This window comes from Xiphophorus hellerii, chromosome 1, assembly GCF_003331165.1.
Source record: "Xiphophorus hellerii strain 12219 chromosome 1, Xiphophorus_hellerii-4.1, whole genome shotgun sequence".
NCBI lineage: Eukaryota > Metazoa > Chordata > Actinopteri > Cyprinodontiformes > Poeciliidae > Xiphophorus > Xiphophorus hellerii.
The window spans coordinates 18,222,859-18,243,572 of NC_045672.1; the positions used below are offsets into that span (position 1 = coordinate 18,222,859).

General features: G+C 38.5%; 1 protein-coding gene across 1 annotated transcript; it reads right to left on the reverse strand.

Moving 5' to 3' along the window:
- Positions 1 to 493: 493 nt before the first annotated feature.
- Positions 494 to 18,655, reverse strand: cttnbp2nlb (CTTNBP2 N-terminal like b). The gene is made up of 5 exons (XM_032575555.1): positions 18,515 to 18,655; positions 15,148 to 15,255; positions 5,897 to 6,148; positions 5,363 to 5,470; positions 494 to 3,422 (listed from the first exon to the last, which is right to left on the reverse strand). The coding sequence occupies exons 1-5, from the start codon at positions 18,518 to 18,520 to the stop codon at positions 2,148 to 2,150; spliced, it is 1,749 nt and encodes a 582-aa protein (XP_032431446.1). The 5' UTR covers positions 18,521 to 18,655; the 3' UTR covers positions 494 to 2,147.
- Positions 18,656 to 20,714: the final 2,059 nt, after the last annotated feature.

Genomic DNA, 20,714 nt, shown 5'->3' on the forward strand with positions numbered 1-20,714 from the left:
ATATTAATTTCTCATCTTTTAGGTGCTCAGAGCCAACTGAACAATCAAAAAAACTTGCAAGTTGGCAAACTCATCAACTGATTCGGACTAAAGAAAACAAACTATATTTGAGAAAAAGACAGCCAAATATTTGTTCCAGCTCACGGTATTTTGCAAGTGTGAGCAGAACCTGGATAAATATATTTAATAATGAAATCTGGCGATTCCACTCTGTAGTGGTTATCTTCATGAACTGCTTCCATGTGTTTTGTTGGAGCCAAATTTTCAGTTGCTAGTCACCTTTAGTGATGCCATCAGAGGCACTTGCCCGTAGAAGTTTGCCCAAAGTATATTTTATCTTTGTTAAAAAGCAATTTAAAACAAATCAAATAGAAAATCTGACCATCACATGCTGTTCTATCGGTGAAAAGGCAGAGTGTTCCCATCAGGAGCTCCAAATATACTGCTGTTGTTTTATTAGCTCAGACTGTAAGAAAGACAGATGATTCATCACTTGAAGGAATGGACAATTTATTTAAAGCACTGAATACTTAGGGTGTTAATGATATGAGCATTTACTAGTGATAAAAGAACAGAACCCCAGACAGGTTGTACATATATGACTTTAAATAAATTTGCAAATCTCCCGTGATTCAGTTGATTACTGCTTTTAAAATAAAAACATGTTGCAAAATAAAGTGGTAGACCAATAAAAATAAAATAATCTTGTGTGTAGTTCTACAAGACACAGTGCTATATATAATTGACACACATATATACAGTAAAAATTGTCACAATTGTGTTTCAAAGTATGAACATCTAAAATATTTACTGAGAGGCATAATGAAGCAACATTTTCAGCTTGTGTAGAGCAGAATTCAACATTCCCTGGATATGCTGTGTTCATAAAAAATTGTGTTGATGTGTAGTCAATGCAGTGCAAAATGTGCTCTCCCTTTTTCAAGACAAGTCTCAGTGTTTTCATGACAAGTAAACACAAACAATAAATGCATCAAATGTTCATTCATAGGAAAAGTTTTCTTGACATATTTACAATAAAAAAACATGTGGTCCATCTCCATAAAAATTGCATAGGGACTCACAATAAAAGCATTAAAAACCTTTTTTGTCTTTGTAAAATTGTAATAGCTACATGCTTGCTATGCTCTACTAGTCATACATTTGAGAAATCCTCTTTATTTTGGGTTCGCTTCTGAATAAACTCTTCAAAGGTTTGACGAGTAAATCCATAAGTGAAAACAAACAAATCACAAGCACAACTCCAGTCCGTTTTGTTTGTCAGAATTTAAGCTTGTTTTTTAACTGATGGTTAATGCTCAAACTCATAGATAAAATTCAGAAATTTGACATTTAGGGTAACTACATAATAATAGCAATATAAAAAATATCTAAATCCAATAAAGGAATTTGCAATCTCTTTTAAATAATTTTTTACCAATTGTTTCTCATGTTGTGCCTTTGAGGTAGGAATACAACAAACAATGCATCCAGTATACACCGCCTTGAAAATACATTCATACTTCAAACTTTTCCATGTTTTCCACTTTATAACCACAAACCTTAGAGTATTGTATTGAGATTTCAAGTCATAGACTAATGCAAAGTAGTGCATCATTGTTTAGCAGACAAAACACCACATGGTTCACACTTTATTCTTTACAAAGAAAATATAAAAATGTGTGGGTTTTTATAATGCATTCACCCCCGTTTACTGTGATACTCCTAAATAAAATTCAGTGCAACCATTTGTCTTAATTCTGCTGATTAGTAAACTGAATTCCTCTGGGTAATAAATTAGTCCCAGATGTTTGTTACAGAATATTACTGAACAAACAGCATCACCAAGACCAAGGAACACAGCAGACAGGTCAGAAAATGGTGGTTGTGAAAACTATTTACTCAAAGGATTAGTACACTAATGTTACTTTGCACTAGCCTATCTCACATTATGGCTACAACCTACAACACATTGATGGTTGAAGCTATAATGAGACATAATGTGAAAAAATGTTTAAAGGGTATGAACGTTTTTTACAAGGCATTTTAATTTTCAATGCTAATATTAAATGTCTTAAACTTAGTTAACATCAGAAACTGAAGTAGCTGATTTCTTCAACAATTAGCTTGCACGGTCTGGACATTAGGCACTAGGATAAGACCAGGTCTGATTCCTTGGCTCCCTCCTGCCCACTGCTGCTGTGCCCACAGTTCCCTGTAAGCTCTGGGAAGAGGCTGGTCCGAGCAGAGTGATTGGGGGAACCCGGAGTTGGACTCATGCCAGGCCTTTTAGGTGGAATTGGAGGAGGATGGGTCTTCTCTGAACGAGGTGTGAGAGGAGAGCGAAAGCACGGAGATAATGGCCCTGAAGAAGGCGACCTCCCCCCTGTAGGAGATGCGGCCAGATTGCGGTAGTCTGTGCCAAATGGTGAGTTGTTAATTGGCGAGGACTTTACTCCGGCCTGCTGGCTGGTGAAGCGGGACAGCACCTGAGTGACTGTGCTACGGGCCAGCTGCTTAGCCGGGCTGTGCTCTGGCGGAGGAGGGGTGGATGAGGTGGTTGGAGAGAGGTCTCTGGGGGAAAGAGGCCCACAGTGCTGCTGCTGCTGATCGAGCTCGGCCTGACTCTGGAACTTGTGTCTGGCGGCCTGAAATCTCTGATTGACTCCAGCCTGGTAGGACTGAAGGAAGCCCGGGCTGCCCAGGCGCTTTGCTAGAACTGGAGAGGAAACGGGGGAGGAGGAGAGGGAAGAGGAGGCCGTGCTGGAGGGAGAGTGAGGATGAGGAAAAGGGTGAATAGGGGAATGGAGAAGGATTCCACCTCCATTATCCACTCCATTTTCTGCTCCTTTCACTTCATGTGTTAATGGTTCTGTCTCTTTATGAGACTGAAGGCCATTGACCTTTGGCACAGTAGAGGATTTTGAAGTAATCTTTCCGTCAAGCTCAGTCTGAACAGAACTGGACACCATCTTGCCCTGTGACTCCTTCACCTCGGTCGCAGCCTCTTTTACCTCTGTTCTACTTTCCTGAGGCTCAGCCAACCTTTTTCTAAGTTCTTTCACTTGTTTTTCAAGCTCTCTGCCCTTTTCCTCCTCTGCCTCTAGTCTGGCTTTCAGCTGCTCTCTTTCAGTATCAAACTCAGCCGTCTGTCTCTCCGACTTGACCTCCAGCTGGGCCACCCTGTTCTTCTCGTACTCAAGAACTTGCTGGAGCTTCTCGAGGGCGCAGGTCTCTTCCTGCAGCAGCACGTGGAGTTGAGAGACCTTCTGTGCCTCCTCCTGAGCTTGGCTGCTGGCCTTCTGGAGCTCCAGCGTCAGACTGGAGGAGAGCTGCTGCTCCTGGGACAGCGACTCCTCCACCTTGCTCACCACTTGTGCCTGTTCCGTCTCCAACCTCTGCACCGTTGCAAGCTCCACCTCCAGCTGGAAAAGAGAAACAGAAATGTGAAGGCAAGCGGGTCTTCCGCTTTTGGCCACAAGGAGGCAACACTGTGCTGCTTGAACAAAAGCTTTTTTATTCTTTTCATTGTATTTTTTTGCACAAAACATTTTCAAATCCAAATTATCTTTAATTCTATACATACTATATGCGCTGTAAAATAAATTTATCGCTGTATTTAGTACTCTTACTGTTTATGTACTACCATTTATGTAACATTAAATGGCTTATCTGACGCTGATTAGACACTATTAAAAAGTTTAATTTACTTTATTAAACACATAATCTAAATGGGATCCACAATTTTACATTTACAAAGTTATACATTTCTGGTGGGAATGCTAGGTCTACTTCTATCTAATTTTTCCTGGGCCTCTTTAAATATGCTTCTGATAAACAAACCACACCTGAATCATAAAGAGGTAGGATAAAAAAAAAAAAAATGAAATATGTGTCATCAAAGTGTCCGAAGAGGCACAGAAAGGAGGTCATTGCTCATGTTTCACGTTGTAAAAGAATTATCTGCTTGCATGGCATGTTTATGGACAGTCCACTTGCTTTTAGGTCATCAGAGGGTGAATGGGCTGGTTCTAACCTTTGTTGAGTATTAAAAGGGAATAGGAGGTGATGAAATACAACCATGTGTTTGAAAGGGAAAAAAACACCAAGAGGCAGGAGAGCCTAAGGAAGTCACTGAGGGGACCCTGTGTTACATAAGGCCCCTGTGTAATTGTGTGCTCACAGCGTGTGTTTGCCAGCTGACCTTGCATTAGACGTGAACATCCATTATCTCAGGTTTCCTGAGGCCATAAAGCCCCATGGCTGCTGGACAACTGAACAATGGTCTCTTCCTCATCTGTTTCCCATGGAACAGTTATGGGCTTGTGCATACAGTAAAAGTGCCTCTGTGCGTGTGTAAATTTTATAAAGGCCAAGCCCTCTCCACCCTTCTGAGTTACACAGAGGAACTACCTCTGACGCATCTCTGCTCATTTTGTTTTTGATCTCAGCAAGAATATTTTTTAAAAAGAAAGCACACAGTGCAGACAGTCACATGAGACAGAAACAGAATTGTCTTCAATGAACGTTCCCATCTGCAGCGTATTACACAAGTGCTCACACCCCTTGAGCTTTTCCATATTTTGTCACATTACTATGCCGCAAACTTCAAAGAATTTTATTGAGGATTTATGAGAAAATCCAGGGGTCTACCACAATTAAAATCAAAGCAGCCATTTTTGCCCTCAGTCCATCCAAATAAACCTCATCTAGAGCCACACATCCTACATGGCCTTTGAAAAACAATTACTTTGAATTTTTGATAAAATGTCTACTATGAATTTGTTATCAACAAAAAAAAGATCACTGAACAACAAAGTGATCAGCTCAAATGCACTAGTGACGTTTTGTCTCTTTCTGTTCATTTCAAATGTTTTAGTTCCAGCTTTCTTGGTTTCTTGATACTTAGTTGAACAGAGCTACTGTATGTGAGATGCTATATTGTTTCAAACCTCACTCCGCTTTAAACTTCTCCATTACTCTATCCCTGATAGAGGCTGTTTCCTCACAAAGCTTCAACTCGACCTTCACAGAGCAACTGTATTTAGCTAATATGAGCTAATATTAGATGCTGATGGATAAAATTTACTAACAAAGTCACTTCTAAAGGCCATCAGAGTAAAGGGGTTCAGTACAAATGCATGCCACACTCTTTAGACTTTAACAGTGTATCATTATCCTTCCACTTCAAAGTTACTAACCACTTTGTGTTACTGTTCCTTATAAAAAGCTGAAAAAAAATCCATTTCATTTTGTAGTTTCAATGTGACAAAATCTGAAAATGCTCAAGGAACTTAAGCTGTTTTTACAGTACAGGGCACTCACATAGTAACAGTTTTCTTTAAGCTTGACATGTCACACACACCTGTTGAAGCAGCTTATCTCTTTCTGTCTCGAGAACAAAGACATAGTCGGCACGCCGAGCAGATTCCTGGACAAACCGCTGTTTCTCCTCCTCCAGAGCGGTGATCATCTGAACAATGACACAGACAAGTGATAACACTAGGAGCTAATGTGTAGACAGGTTTAGTGAAGAGCATGAAAGTGATGTAATTCTCCTTATGTAATTAACAGGTAGAGTCAGGGAGCAATAACCTAGTTGTAAACCAAACAAAAAAACACCAACTAATTTTCCGGATACTTAATCACTATTAAACTTAGTTTGTATCCTTTTCCAAACTGATTTAGTCCATCTATACATTTATATAACTCCAACAAAGATCCGATTTGCAGTAAAAATAAAGACAAAACCTCCCCTAAGCCATGAAGCTTACATATTCTCTCAATAAATTCAGTGAACAAATTTCCCGCCTTATGTGACTTTGGCCGCGTTGCAACCTCAAATCACAAACCTGAAACATGAACTACTGACTGCTTATGGGCATCGTTTGCTATTTACCCTCCTGTGTCTGCTCTCGGCAGCAGCCAACTGTCCCATCATCCTCTCCTGCATCCTCTTACAGTGAGTCATGACCAGTTTCAGCACAGCCAGAGGGTTTGGGCCCACCGCCCGGCCAAGCGGATGTGTTTGGGGTTGCCTGATTGTGGTCTGGCGCTCTGCGGCTTCTTCGTCCCGCTGCAGGGCCAGGAATGGATCGCTGAGGTCATACTCCCCATAGCGGTCTTGGACAAACTCATCTCGGTGTTGGGCCTGAAGACACACAACAAATATGTAGAATTAGCGTTAAGTGTCTGAGGAGGGGGCTTACCTTTAATTGTGTGCGACAAAGCATGTTTATTTTTAAGAATATAACTAGAGAAGGGTTTTCTTCTTATGAACAAATATAGAATTATAATAAAAACAGAGACAAAAACAGACTATGTTTTTAAAAATCAAAGGAAAAAAATAGTTAATTCCCACTTGTGCTTTGGTTGATGACATCACGAGAAGTACAGGACACAATGCTGAGTGGAGACTTAATGGATTTTAACTTTCTGAAGCTTTTCAGTTACATCTGAAAAGTAATTTTTTTCCACGACAGGTAGACTTGAAAAGCTGCCACCATGTGGCTTATTGTTGCAAAGTTGTTGTTTTTTCTTTCTAAAATCCAGGCAGTCAGGTATATCTGAGATGTTTTGGTCCATTCATATAAACACATCTGAAAAGGGAATTTAAATAAGAACATGCAAATGAGGAAAAATCAAGATAAATAGAATTAGACGTCGCCATAGTAAGTTTATCTTTGTGAGAGTATCTTGTTAAAAATAATGTTTACAGCTACCAAAAATAATTAGAAAACCTAACAATGGCAGGTTGCAATATAGGTGACAAACTATATCTGAAGCGAGTTTGATCTATTTATCAAACTCGCTCTTCATTGTACATTACTGAAAATCCTGGGAAGTGACTATGTCAGTGCACAGGTTCCCTAAAATTACATTTTGTTTACAGTTCGTTTTAGGAGGACACACACTCAGAAAAAAAGATGTGCAGGCATGTGTGTGTTCGTATGTGTTCATATGTGTTCAGGAAGTCTGCGACGGGCGCTGTTATCATCAGCATGAGAGCAAGCAGATGGCCGTTCCTATCAACCTAAACACAAAGAGATGAGGCACTGCTGTCCAACCCCCACATGGGGCAGATGTTAACTCCTCCCTGGAGATGCAGGGGTGACAAACTGAGACATTAAACATCTTCCTTACTCACATACATCACTTGCTTCTAAAAAACAAAAAAGAGGCAAAATTATATCAAACCAAAAATACATTTGTTTAAAGGCAAACACTAAACTATGGCTAAAACACTGTTATAGAAAACTAAACTTTAGAGCACATATGTTAAGCTGTTTTAAGTGAAACAGTATGGGGCCTCATTGACCTCCACCCTGGTCACAGTGTCATCAGGGGGTCTCATTAGCTTCACAACAGTTTGTTGGTTCGAGTTCTTGGGGCACTCAGGGTCAGTTTTGTGTCTCGGTGATTAAAGCACGGGCGGAAGAGTTCACACCGTGTGACATCAGGACACCTATAATTTTCTCCTTATGCAGTCTTCAGCAGAATCTCTAGTCCACGAGCTTACACTGCACCACTAAATGTCGCTCCGTTCTTGAGTCAGACCTCCTCATTTCTCAGGTTTTTGTCAGCTTCTTTTCCCGTGTGCCTCCAGAAATTGGCCCGTTTGAACACACATTCACTCCCTGAGGGCTCGGAGCGAGAATGGTGTATTTGTGGCTTGTTCTCAGTTTGAACCAAGACTATGGCTCTATGCCAAGGCAACTTAACAGAACTTGTACTCTCTCTTTTTTTTTTTACAATATCATGCTTTGCCTCCAGATCTGATACAGTGCTCTTCAAAGCATGAGCCCCTACTCTTTTATTGTTTAAACTTTTGCAAGAAAACTTTTAATTAATTTGTGAGTAAGCCAGCATGTTTATGTGCATTTTACTTTAAAACAGACCTGCTAAATGCCAAAACTGTGTTCTTTTATGGTTAGCCTTACGCTACAGGCTTTAAATAGACCATTAAACACTGCACTTTAAGTGTGTGCAGAGGCCCAGTCTTGCATGAGGCTTTTTTTTTTTGTCAGGATAGGTTCTGATCATAATGACAGGGTGTGCTTTCCTTTATGACAGGGCACAACAGGCGAACCCTGTCGGTTGTCAAGCTCTTATCCCTGCCCGGCAGCTGATGACAAATGCTCCTTATAGCAAGTCGTGGGAAAGTACATGTTATTTGTGAATAATTTACAGCTGTATTTTGTATTCGGAATGATGTTGAATTTTAATAAATGTACTTGAGCATGTCACCTTCTACTGGATTCCCCGCAGCAAAAGGTGCGTGTTTGAAAAAAAAAAAGAAGAAGATTTCTTTCACCTGGAAACACTGTCAGTCACCTACAGCCTCGGGGGGAACAGGCCTCTGTAAGCTGAACTAAGCCACAGAGTCCTGTTCCCCCAGTAAGTCTCCTGAAATGACTGTCAGTTAATGAAGTCAGAGGTGAACATGAACAAAAATCCCAGCAGCAAAATGTGCTGGTTGCATTTCTCCAATTACAAATCTAAAGTTCTCATTCTGACTCAGCTGCAACTATCACTGGCAAAGAGCAAAGGACATTCACACACCTCCCGTGGCTTGCAGAAGTATCTGTATCTCATGAACTTATCAGATATTGTCGCTTTGCAACCACAAGTATCAATGTCTTTTATAGGAACTTTATGTGACAGACTGACACAAAGTGGCACGTAGCTTTCAGGGGAAAGGGAAATTAAATAGTTTTAATTAATTATTTCTCATTACAAATAAAAATTTGAAAGGTGCAGTGTGCATAAGTATTCTGAACCACCTTCAAAGGGCCACAAATTCACATCTTTGTGGCTATCTCTTATTAAACCATTCCAGTTCAGTCAGGTTGCATAGCAACATTTTAAGCCTTGCCACACATTCCCCATTATATTTAAGTGTGGAGATTGATTGGGCCATCATAGCGGATAACTACTCTTTGATCTAATCAGGTCTTTTTCTAGGTGTGGTTGTATGTTTATTAGTTATTGTGATGCTGAAAGGCAAACCAGCCTCAAGTCTACTGCAGTTCCAAACATGTTTTCTTCCAAGACATTCTTGTATTTAGTTCTGCCTGTCATCACATAAACTTTGAAATAGTTATTTGACCCTGTTAAATAAATAAATAAATAATAATAAAAAAAACATCCACCAAGCATGACGTTGCCACCATGTTTAGTCACTATTCCCTGTGCGAGTCACATTTGGGCTGCGCCACAGTGCTTTCTTTCAACGATGGCTTCTAGCCACTCTTACATTGAGACCATACTCATAGTGCATGACAAACAGATCAGTCATAGTGCATGACAGGAAGAATCAGTCCTGCAGACTGTGAATGCCTTATCATCCCCATGTTATGGGATGATAAGGCTCAATGCATGGCATACAAAACATAATGTCCTATGAACGATTGTATTGCATCCACAGAGTCTTTGTAATTATGATTACAATACAATACACTGGTATGGTACATTTTAAGCATGTTTTAGCATACAGCTTCAATTCCCTATTAAAGGGGAAAAAAATATAAAAAAGATTCATTTAACTGAATAAAAAACATTTTCCCATTTGAACACAGAAACATTAAAATTTGACATTTAGAAAATTCTGAGTGTTAAAACTGACTATTCATGCCAACATCATTACAAGCCATCCTTCTGATATACACCACATTAACTTACATATATCTGTTTTAAAATATAATTTTGCAAAGAACTTCTGAAACTGTGACAATACTAGTTTTATACATTTTCTAAACCCTTAGTCATTGATTACCTGAAATTAAATCATAAATATTCCTATTCTTATATAACTGTTATGGTTAAGATTTTTCTCAAAAAAGAAAATTATTTACCACTCCTATTGTGAAAACAATAACATCTTTCACAGGAAGGTGACTAAATTACCGCCTTAAAAGTGAAGAGCTACACTAGCTGCTGAAACTAAAATTCCCTGTTTAGATGGCTGAAAGGAAACCTAGAAAAAATAACTGGTACTTTCTTTCATAGCTAAAAATGTAAAACGATGTAAATTGCCCCGTAGTTTCATTTTTAAATGTCCATTAAGCTCAGTCTTAAGTGCTCCAACTCCTTTGAGATTGAGAACTAATGGTAGAAAAATGAACTTGTCTGGGCAAGTGTTACCCTTCTAGACAATACTTGGCCTGGGAACAGGATTAAAGTCTCTAAATAAAAACTGAATAAACTACAGAAAGACAGAGCTGAGATTGTAGACCTCTCCTTTATTAAGCGTAATTAGCTGTGTGCTTAGAACTCAAACCATGTCCCCCGCACCTCCCACCCACACATTAACCACAGATGGCATTTAGATAAACCCGAAGCACCAAAACAAACATCTCAGAGTAATGTTTAACTGCCTCAAAAACACAGTTTCTGATGAAACAGAGAAGCAGCTTATTTGTCAGCCTTTGAACACTTATTGCTTTGGGCATAACATGTAGTGTCACTGGGTGGAACGAGGAAGTACTTTGATTTATCTTCAGAAGGAGTCAAATATTAAACTGTGAGGCAATTCATTGACCTGTAGCCTGGGTATGCCTTCATGAGAAATTAACTTTTTAGATATTTGCTGTGAATGGCAGTGTTAGAAGGACATTTATTTATAATCAGGGTCTAGATAAAAATTGGGACAAATAAGCACAATAAGGAGCACATACTAAGTTTATGTTACTCTAATTGATGAACTGTCACTGTAGTATAACATGCATTGGTGCCACCAGGTCAGGCCTAACATAACATAACATAACATAACATAACATAACATAACATAACATAACATAACATAACATAACATAACATAACATACATAGTTTCAAAGCTTTAAAAGTGAACCTTGTTGGTACTCTCTGCTCAGGTTTTCTTTTTAAACATGTCCAAATTGGGCTTTGCCTCTTGAGTAGCTTTAGTGTACACACTCTTATCTGCACAGCCCACTCCTGCCAGGCTCAATAGAGTCATGTTTTCCTGACTCTATTGGAGTCAGGAAAACATGTCAGCCTGCAAAAATAGACAAAACGTTTTAGGACTACAGGATGTGACATCATATGGAAAAACAACAAAAAAAAGTGCTGAGAACGAAAGCAACAGGTTGACCACACAAAACGTGTTTCTTAGCCAAACAAAACAAAGCTACTTCAGCTGTCAAACAGCAATGCACCTCGAATGCATAGGTGTGTATCTGAAAAGCAAATGTGCAGGTATAAATTGAGTAAGAAGCTTACATGAATTTATCAGTCAAAATACTAACTTGGGGTTTTAAATTATTTATTTGAACTGTTATTTGTGTGGTGGGCTAATATACAACACAACTTCAAATGCTTTAATATTGTGAATTTTCTCCAATAACCAAATGTCTCACACAAGTTATGATATTTTCTGTTTGAGGTAAGGCTTTGAGAGAGCCAAAACAGAAACCTAAATCTAGCCTGCTATATTCAACTCAAAGCTAATATTCGCCTTTATTTAGCACCAGTGCCCTGGTGGACTTTTTCTTTTATTTCATCTATGCATCAGTAACATCAGCAGTAGACCAGCCCCACAGAGTAATAACACCACCACCATGCTTATCAGGGAGAGTTGGACACAGTGATTTAAAAAATTTAGCTAAATTTCTCCAAAAAGCCGTTTTATCATTGCAGTGAAATAGCTGAATCTTTCTCATCTGATCATAAAACCTTTTGTCCTGACAGCATTTAGCTAAGCATGAAGAGATTCTTTAAGGGCTGTTTTGTCAGCATCCTCTCAGCACCTGTTGATGTGAAACTCCTTTTATTGGGGAAAGAGACACTGGTTTTCCAGTAACTTCCAGTTTATCATATGATTTAGCTTGGTTGAACACCATAACCAATTTACCTCCATTTGAGGGTGACAGCTTAGGCCAGATGAAAGACACTACATTGTAGTTGAATGTTCAAACAAGAAAAAGACCCCTAGTGTTCATCCAGACTCTTTTGGACCTCTACTCAAATGAAAAGATGCTCACTGAAAAGTCAATGTGAGGTAACCATCAAATTTCTGTTCAGCAGAACGGACAAACATCCAACTAGAAGCATGAAAATTGTATAATTTTGTTGCACTTAGCTATGAGATTCTTTACTAAAGAGGGTGTGCGTTTATTTAAGGACGTATGTATAATTTTGACCCTGTGTGAATTAGAGAAATCCTGCAAAATTATTTTTTTTACTGTCTTCAAGGTTTATGTTAGATTTTCAGTCCGCCACAAAAAAAGACAATAGTTCACATAACTCATTACCTTTCTCCCCCTCCAAATTAATTCATACAGGGTAATTATGAATGTAAACAAACCTCTAGACGTGTGTTATTTAACCTTTTAACTTGTATTTCTTTTCAGCTGCAGAAACTCTGCACTGGATTTGAACTACGATAATAATAGCTCGAGATCTCTACAGATAAGGACGATTGTCAGGTTGAAAGATACACCACACCTCTTGGAATGCAGAAGTTGCCTGGTGTAAGATCACAGGAATTTTCCCTCTAGAAAAGCCGCTTCCTTAGCAATGAGAAGTGGAAACGGTACAATCGAGAATCTGTAGAGACAAGTCCCAAAGGTGATGACATCTAGCTTTGGCAGGCAGTGGAGCAGTGGTTTTTGGAGTATTTTGTGTAGTGGAAGGCCTACAATCTAATACATATACTGTATAAACCAAAGTGGGTCTGTGTACTGCACAGGTGCAGTACGTAATTGTATCGAACACATAAGATAAGTAGTCAAGAACTGCTTCAAGACAAACATTGCAGTTAATGCTTGCAGCATAACAGCAAAACATTCAAAATATAAGCAAACATCACAAGCACCTAATTAGTACTGAAGTTTGTATGGCAACATCCGCCGTTCCAGTTTCCTGGGATGCATTGTGCATTGGTGATCAAGTTTATTTACTTCCCTACTTGCCCTGGAGATTTCCTATACATTAACTACCCCGGCTTTGACCAGACAGCAATTTGCTGCACAGGCCCTCAGCGGGAACAAGGGAAGTCAGTCATTTGAGCCTGTGACACAGTTCATCCTCTGCTCAGTAAACACTCAACAGAGAGGTTGTGGTTAAACATGAAAAGTGTCCCCCACCGTGTGGCTGTGTTTGAATGTGAGGGAAGGAGGAGAACATGAAAGCAGCTTTACAGTGCAGTTGTCCTAGGGGTATCACTGAGTGAGTGTATCAAACACGGCATGCTTCATATTTCAGTGGGTTTTGTTGGTGTGAATTTTTGCCATTCCATTGAAATTAGGTTTTTTCATAATAGTGGCTGCAAAGCCTTTTAGATAATATACTCTATAAAGGTCTATAGACATGTTCTCTCTTTCAACTTCAGTGATCACAACTTTAGATCGAAAGTGAAGTATTTATTTCCTTAACAGTTTCACTCATGCTCAGTACAGCTCCCGTTAGTCATGAGTGTGAAAAGTGGCCGGCAGCATGGAGAAAGCTAATTGGACCAGACACGTACACTGACAAGCATTGTTCCTGGTGGAAAGCTGCGCTCTTTCACTTGAGCTTGAGTGAAAGAGCTCCAGAGAACTGAATGAGGGGTTTAGGAACAACTGGAGAGACAGTCCTTTATCAGCGGATGCCACAGAGATTGTTGCTGAGTTACATCCGAGTAATGTGTGCTTTGGCGAGTTAAGCTGTCCAAATTGACAGCATTCACATGCTGACTGGGTCAGTTCTACCCACAAAGGAAGCGCACCATGCATGTTCCTTCTTTCGTCACATTCAAAGGCGTTCCAAGCTCAGCTGGATACAGACAAGACGACTATTGTAAGGTCTGAAGCATGGTATTGAGTCAACATGCCACATGTATGGGCCTGTTTACTGCTATCAAGTTATATCAAGATTTTGCAAAGTTTCAAAATCACAAACTTTTCTATGAAACATCTTTGATGGTTTATAAAGTTCTGGTTGGTGAGACACCATACATGTCTGTGACCAGAAATTTCTCCATCAGTTTGGAGCATAGAGTATCATCTTTCCCTCATCTGCTGCGCTTAACTGCTGATCAGCTGGCTGAAAGAACACTAAACATTTGTCTTGCTTACATACTAGACAAATTTGTTTGTAAATAAATAGGCTGTATTTGCCAAAAAACAATAAAAACACACACACAACCAAATTAAGAAAACTACAACCTAATCTATATCTCCCAATCCATTCTACTGTCTGCTTGACATGAAGTTAGTGTGACGTAAGTATTGTTTTCTGTACCCACCCATTAGGGACTGCTAAGAGTCTCCACAGATGTCCATAAATAGCACAGATTTATTTGACCAAGTTGACTGCGAGTGCTGACAGGACAATAACACTCCCATTCAATGGGTAGTGCCAAACAGCGTTTTTTTTTTTTTTTTTTTTTTTTAAAAAGCAATGAGCTAAATCACAAGTTGAGAATAACAACAAAGACACTTATTTTTAAGAAACACATTGCGGTGAGATACTGATGGTTTTCCCAGCGTGGAAATGTCACAACTCACCCACAAAACTAAATTAATATTCTGATGAAAAATTGCTCAGTTCACTCTTTCTGGCTCTTCCCTTCTCAGCTGACAGTGTTTTAACAAGTGCATCACTGGCCTCTATGAGCCTGTCGTAAAAGCTGTGTATTACAGAGGGTCTCGTGGTGGTTCAACTGAGCTAAATATAGTTAGAAAATGAGTTCAAAGTGCTTAACTCTAAACAAAACCTTCTGTTTATATTTTATAGAGTAAAACTGATGTGAAAACAATGTATTTCTCAAGACATATTTGAGACCTGATAACTGATGACGGACTGGTAAACCACATGGTCATATCCACATCAAAAGAAATCCCAAAGACTGGTCTGACCAGTAATAATACTGTTGCTCTGTTGGATTAAAAGGCCTTAGAAGCCAGAATGGCCCCCGCTCCATTGTCCTCTTAAGCTCTGTTTCCTCTGGTTCCTGTTTACACATCCCCTCCCAGTTTGTTCACATTCTTTCACGAAGAATAAAGTGAAACCTTTAGCACTAATCGATGCTTTATTTAATGAACTGCTTAGATGGCGCTAACATTACAGGATATTTTATGGTCTTATGGTTTTTAAATGTGGAACAGGCGTGGTGCTGTCTGCAGGCGAGATGCTGTGGTTTTAAACTCACTCTGAGGGTGTGTATGACTACATCCTGGGCCTCCAGTTCTCCCTCCAGGATACTGAGGAGAGTCAGCAGCTCTGCTCGACTTAGAGCCTCTACGTTCATCTTCTCCACCTGAGATGAGAAAGACCAAGAATTAAACATATAATCAAACATAACAGTATTTCGGATATATCTTAAAAAGCAAGAAATCAGGAAAAGCTTTGGGATTTAGACATATATTTGTGATTTCTGGCACATACTGTCCTGCTTGTTGTGTGTTTGATCGTGAGTGGTACAGAAGTAATTTACAATGAGACTTGGGGGTCCCATCTGTGGCCTCACAGTGTTGTGCTCCGGGTTATAAACAGGAAGCCATTAGCATATCTGCCCATTTTGTTGCACAGGGACAGGGGACAGTTGCCTGTTTTTTTCTGTCTCAAATGTTAGCAAAAATATGTATTTGCTTTAGATCTTAAGGCTAATGTTTCATAATTTCCAGCACCGTTTTTTTTTCTTCCTTTTTTAATCATCTTAACTCTGCATCACCGTTCTCTTTATCTGATGTATTGTGTGATTCATCTGCTATGTCCAGTGTGGTCAGAGAAGCCAGACATGACACACACATCCCGCATCTGACCTCATCTATAAAAGTGTAAGAAACCCAAAACAGTCATCTCAAATTTCTGGAATGTGGCTGCTCCCTTCAGTGTTAATTAAATGTTTGACAAGGTACGTGTCAGCTGTGAAGTCAGATAACCGATGCTGGATAATAATCAGCTTATCACCCCCACCACACACTGTGTTTTAATAAGACACCATGGTGCAAGAACAACTGACATAGCACTACGTATTCCCAGAAGTTACATTATTCCTACTCAAGAGTCTAACGTGTGGGTCCAAAATCAAAAGCAGGCCTGCTGAATACTGTGCTGGAAAAGTATTCAAGTTTTTCACATTAAAATTACTTAATTGAATATATGTTATTGGAATTTTACGTGACGGACAGACACAAAGCAGTGCATAGTTGTGAAGTAAAAGGAAAAGGATTTGTTGTTTGAAAAACTTTACACAAAAACAAAATCTAAAAAGTGAAAATGTATTCAGTCTGGTTTCTTTGGATACCCCTAAATAAAATACAGTTCAAGCAAATGTTCCCAGAATTCCCTTAATAGGTTTCAACTGTGTGTTATCAATTGTCACTATTTATACAACTGTTCTGTGAAGGCCATTAGATTATTTTTTAGAATTTTACTGAACAAACATAAAAAACACCAAAGAACATAGGAGGCAGGTCGGGAATAAAATTATGTACAAGTTTAAATCAGGGTTTTGCTATGGAAACAAAAAATCCAAGAAAGAACTTAGAAAACGGAAAGACGATGGCATAAGTGAAAAACCTATTAAGATGTGGTCATCCATCTAAGCTGACAGGTCAAACAAGTAAAGCATAATTGACTGAATCAGCTAAACTCCAGAGGAGCTGGAAAGATTCATAGCTCAGGTGGGAGAATATGTCAAAAAGACAACTATTAGTTGTCTGCTTTACAAATCTGGCCGTTAAAGAAAAGATTGTAAGTGTTTAAAGGCAGCCATGAGAAGTCTTATAGCTCTCCACACGGCATGTAGGAAAGAGACAAGAAACACATAAAACGAGGGGCTTGGGTCAGATGAGAGCAGAATTAACAGGAAACCAAGACTACACATAACTCTGAAAACACCAGCCAACCTCATGCTGTGTAAATGCTTTTCTAAAACAATAAAAGGAAGCTGTTGAATCTGTTTGGACTCGAGGGGAATATCTATAGACCAGAAGAACAAATTTAAGAAAAAAAAACTTTGTATGGTGCTTTTTTGTAAATAGCACTTGGTGAAACTTTCATTGCAAATAAAGCTTTTAGAGAAATACACCAAAAGAATACCAGCTGTAATAACATGCAGCAAAATGTGGTTTCAACAAAGTGTTGACTTGAAGGGCTTGGATAGGGCCCATCACCCTTAACCAGATTTTTATTTTCAAAAAACTTTAAAACCATGTGTTTTCTTTCTTTCCGTGACACATTATGTGCTACATTTTATTAGTCAATCACATAAAACCCAAATAAAGAGCATTTCAGTGTGTGGCTATAAAAAGTTAAAATAGTCTAAATACTTTTGCCATGCACTAGATCTTTTCTAATTTCTTTTTTCAGTCTAATAAAATATTTATGAAGCCATCTGCCTAATTGTTTAACAAACCTTCCCTTTTCATCTCACAATCATGCAGTTTGCAAGAGTCTACTTTTTAACCGAAGCATTCCCAGCATATTCTCTGACTCTCCAAAATTCCTATGTGCTTTCTGTGGCTCACCGCACATTCATAACAAAGCAAAAGAGTGTGAACTAATTTACCAACTTGTTATGTATCTCAAGGGTGGCCAGTCTTGCCCAATCGCATTCTTTTAAGTCAGTGAAAACATTAGTGTGCATTGTGGCTGTTGGTCCTAACTCCCTGCAATGATACCTGATATCACGGCTTATAAATCAACTACCATGGAAAATCATTCCAGCATTCCAGGGATACCCACACCATGGGAATAGTCTGAAGTAAATTTCTGAGACCCACTTTGAAGCCCACATGCTTTTAAGTGGCAGCTTTGCAGTTTGCATAGACGCTGATAGATTACTTAGAAACAGCAATAATATTATTAAGGTCCACATTTAGAAATCAGAGATATTCAAAGAAACTTATGGCTTAGTGAAAAAAAAATGGCAGCGTGAGAAAGAAGAAACTGTCACTAGATAAAATTCATAGTTTGTTTCTACGTTTACTTCTTCCAGCTGTAAAGTTAGCTAAGGGACTAGTCATTCTAAATGAAAAGACAGGATCCATGCTGGTAATGATTGAGTGTGTTTTTGTGTTTTACACATGATCACTGTGCTCTTTGAGGAGCAGTGGATCCACCTGCCGACATGAGCCTTTGTCTGACACATGGCGATATCATTATTTTCCCAAATTGTGCTATTCAGTTCAATTGCAAAGTGACACAGGTCTCACAAATACATCACACAATAGCCATCATCCATCGACAGCCTGCAGTGAAAATGGCAAAATCAATAATGAATCATTATTGTTCCATTACTATTACCATAGCTACAACTGAAAGAAAAAAAAAATTAAATCCTGTTATAGCTCAATTTATTTAACATCATTTAAAAAAATACATGTATGCAATCCAGAGTGCATTGCTTGAAAGTTTACTTGAATTGCAAAGCCACTCATCGTGAAAAATAATTAACATTATGATGCCAACACATGCAATTATCCATTTTTGCCTTTGAGTTAATAAGAAAGCTATAAGTATGAAGTAAATAGGAGGCCCATGTTTGCCCCGGGCATACCGTGTGAACATACCTTCATGCGCTCTTGTCTGGTCGCATTAATTGTTTCCCAAAACCAGAAACGAGACTCCACAACAGCATGAATCAATGCACTCCACTGTCACAGGCGCTCCTGCTCTCAGGCGAGCAGCGTGAACAACAGACTCTCATTGACGAGGCAGTAAGCCAATCAACGACGCGTAGAGTGGCACACCAACCAATAACTGTCAGGACTCGCGCCACGGGGTGGTTCTAAGGGCGTACCCGCGCCTGTGGGATAAACCTCTTTGTTTCATCGGGACGTCCAACGGTTGGATTACTGACCACACAAGTGTAAAATAGTCCTACTATTTATTATTTTCAAACGAATTTAGCCATGCTTAAATGTGCCACTTGTCCTGATGAGGGGTTTCAAACTGGAAACAAAACAGCGCGTAAAAAATTGCTATTTTATCTAAATAATAAAAATAATGAAACAAAATAGTGAAAAAAAAAAATCTAAAATGTTTTTGCGATTTTCTTTTATCTAAACGCATTTATTTTTTGTGAACATATAAAACCGCCCAACCCGACTCCACTCCTTCCACAACACAAGAAAATCCCTGCTCAGAATGAGTTGAGCTGCCTACGATGCGTCAACTCCCCTTGACGGCCAAATAAGAGCAGCACAACACAGTTTCTACACAACACAGCGCCACACACTGAGGCGCTTGGAAATATTTCCCCAACATTGATTTGTGTGTTTTTCTAATTTTTTTTTTTTTTCGGAATAAGTCTAATTTTCCTGAGTCTATAAACCATATCTGAAATCTGTTTTCCACCTGTCACAAGTGTCAAGGAAAAGTGGGTTTGTTTTTTTTTTGTTTTTTTGAAGTCAGGCAATGAACTGTATGATATGTTCACCTCCGCTTCTTTTGTTTTTTGCTGTCACAGTCCATTGTAAACAAAGAACACAGTGTCGACAAGGATGTGACGGTTTTGCAATGGGATCTCGTGCAGTACAAAGGGTAATCCTAAATATAGCCATGGCAGTTATTCAGTTGAAGCTGAAATAAAATACTTTTCCCTTGTAATCCCCTTGTAAATAGTTCACTGACTTCAAAAATGTAAAGTCTGTTGAATAAAGGGCACACCACAGGTTTAAGAAAGTTTAAGTGCATTTATGTATTGAAATAGATAATAAAAATGAGAATGTTAAGTTTGTGTGAAGGTCAGTGTTACCAAATGATGGACACATATTTTTTATTGGCTAAAAAAACCATCACCCCAGCATTTCAAATCATCATAATGGTGTGTAAATACTTATAAGTTTAACTTACAGTATATTCTTAGGGTATTTATAACAAAATATTTTTTTTTCAAATATTATTTATTTGTTTTACTATGATCTAATTGTAAAGTTCTGTAAGAACTAATAGAAGTCAAAAGAAGCCTTTCTTAAGATAAGATGACAACATTGGTATTTACATTTTTTGCCTGGCTCAAAGACAATTTTGTCCCCAAGGCAGCCTCTCTGATGAAGTCCCATAACAATAATATATTTGCTCTAATTCATCATTTCCTTCTCTTTTGTTAACACATTGTACTTGTACATATTTCTTTTCCACCAAATGTATATATTTAAATCTAAAATATCTGTGCACTGAGAGAAAGGGGAAACTGAAGTAAATTTTTTTGAGAAAAAAAACAAGGATGTTTAATGTTACCATACTACATTTTCATTTTTATTGAATGAACAAGTTCATTCAATAAAAAAAAAAAAAAAAAAAAATTGTCCTACCTTGTCAGGTTCTTTAAGGTGACACAACTGTTACATTGGGCATGAATCATAAGGAAAGATTGTTAACATGCTTTTAACTCTGAATATTATAAAACTACAAAGCAAATATTTTGTGTTTGGCGTTAACATTGACAGTAATAGCATTCCTAAATATTTGACTGGACTAGTGGGTCATCAGTGCCACTAAAAATCAGACAGAACTGGAAACCTTACTTGTTACAGTAAAGCTCTTATAAATTTAAAAGTACACACTGTTCAGAAACATCAAGACGCAGTTTGTAACACTAAGTATGTTATTTTTCTGACCCAGTTCACTGTTTCATTTTAAACAATAAAATACTGGTGACCCTAAAAGGCATTTACATAACAAGTTTAAAAATGGCTAGAAAGTAAATAGAAAGTAAAGAAAAGGCACATACACCAAAAAGAAAGTGAAATTGATCCTAAATATTTA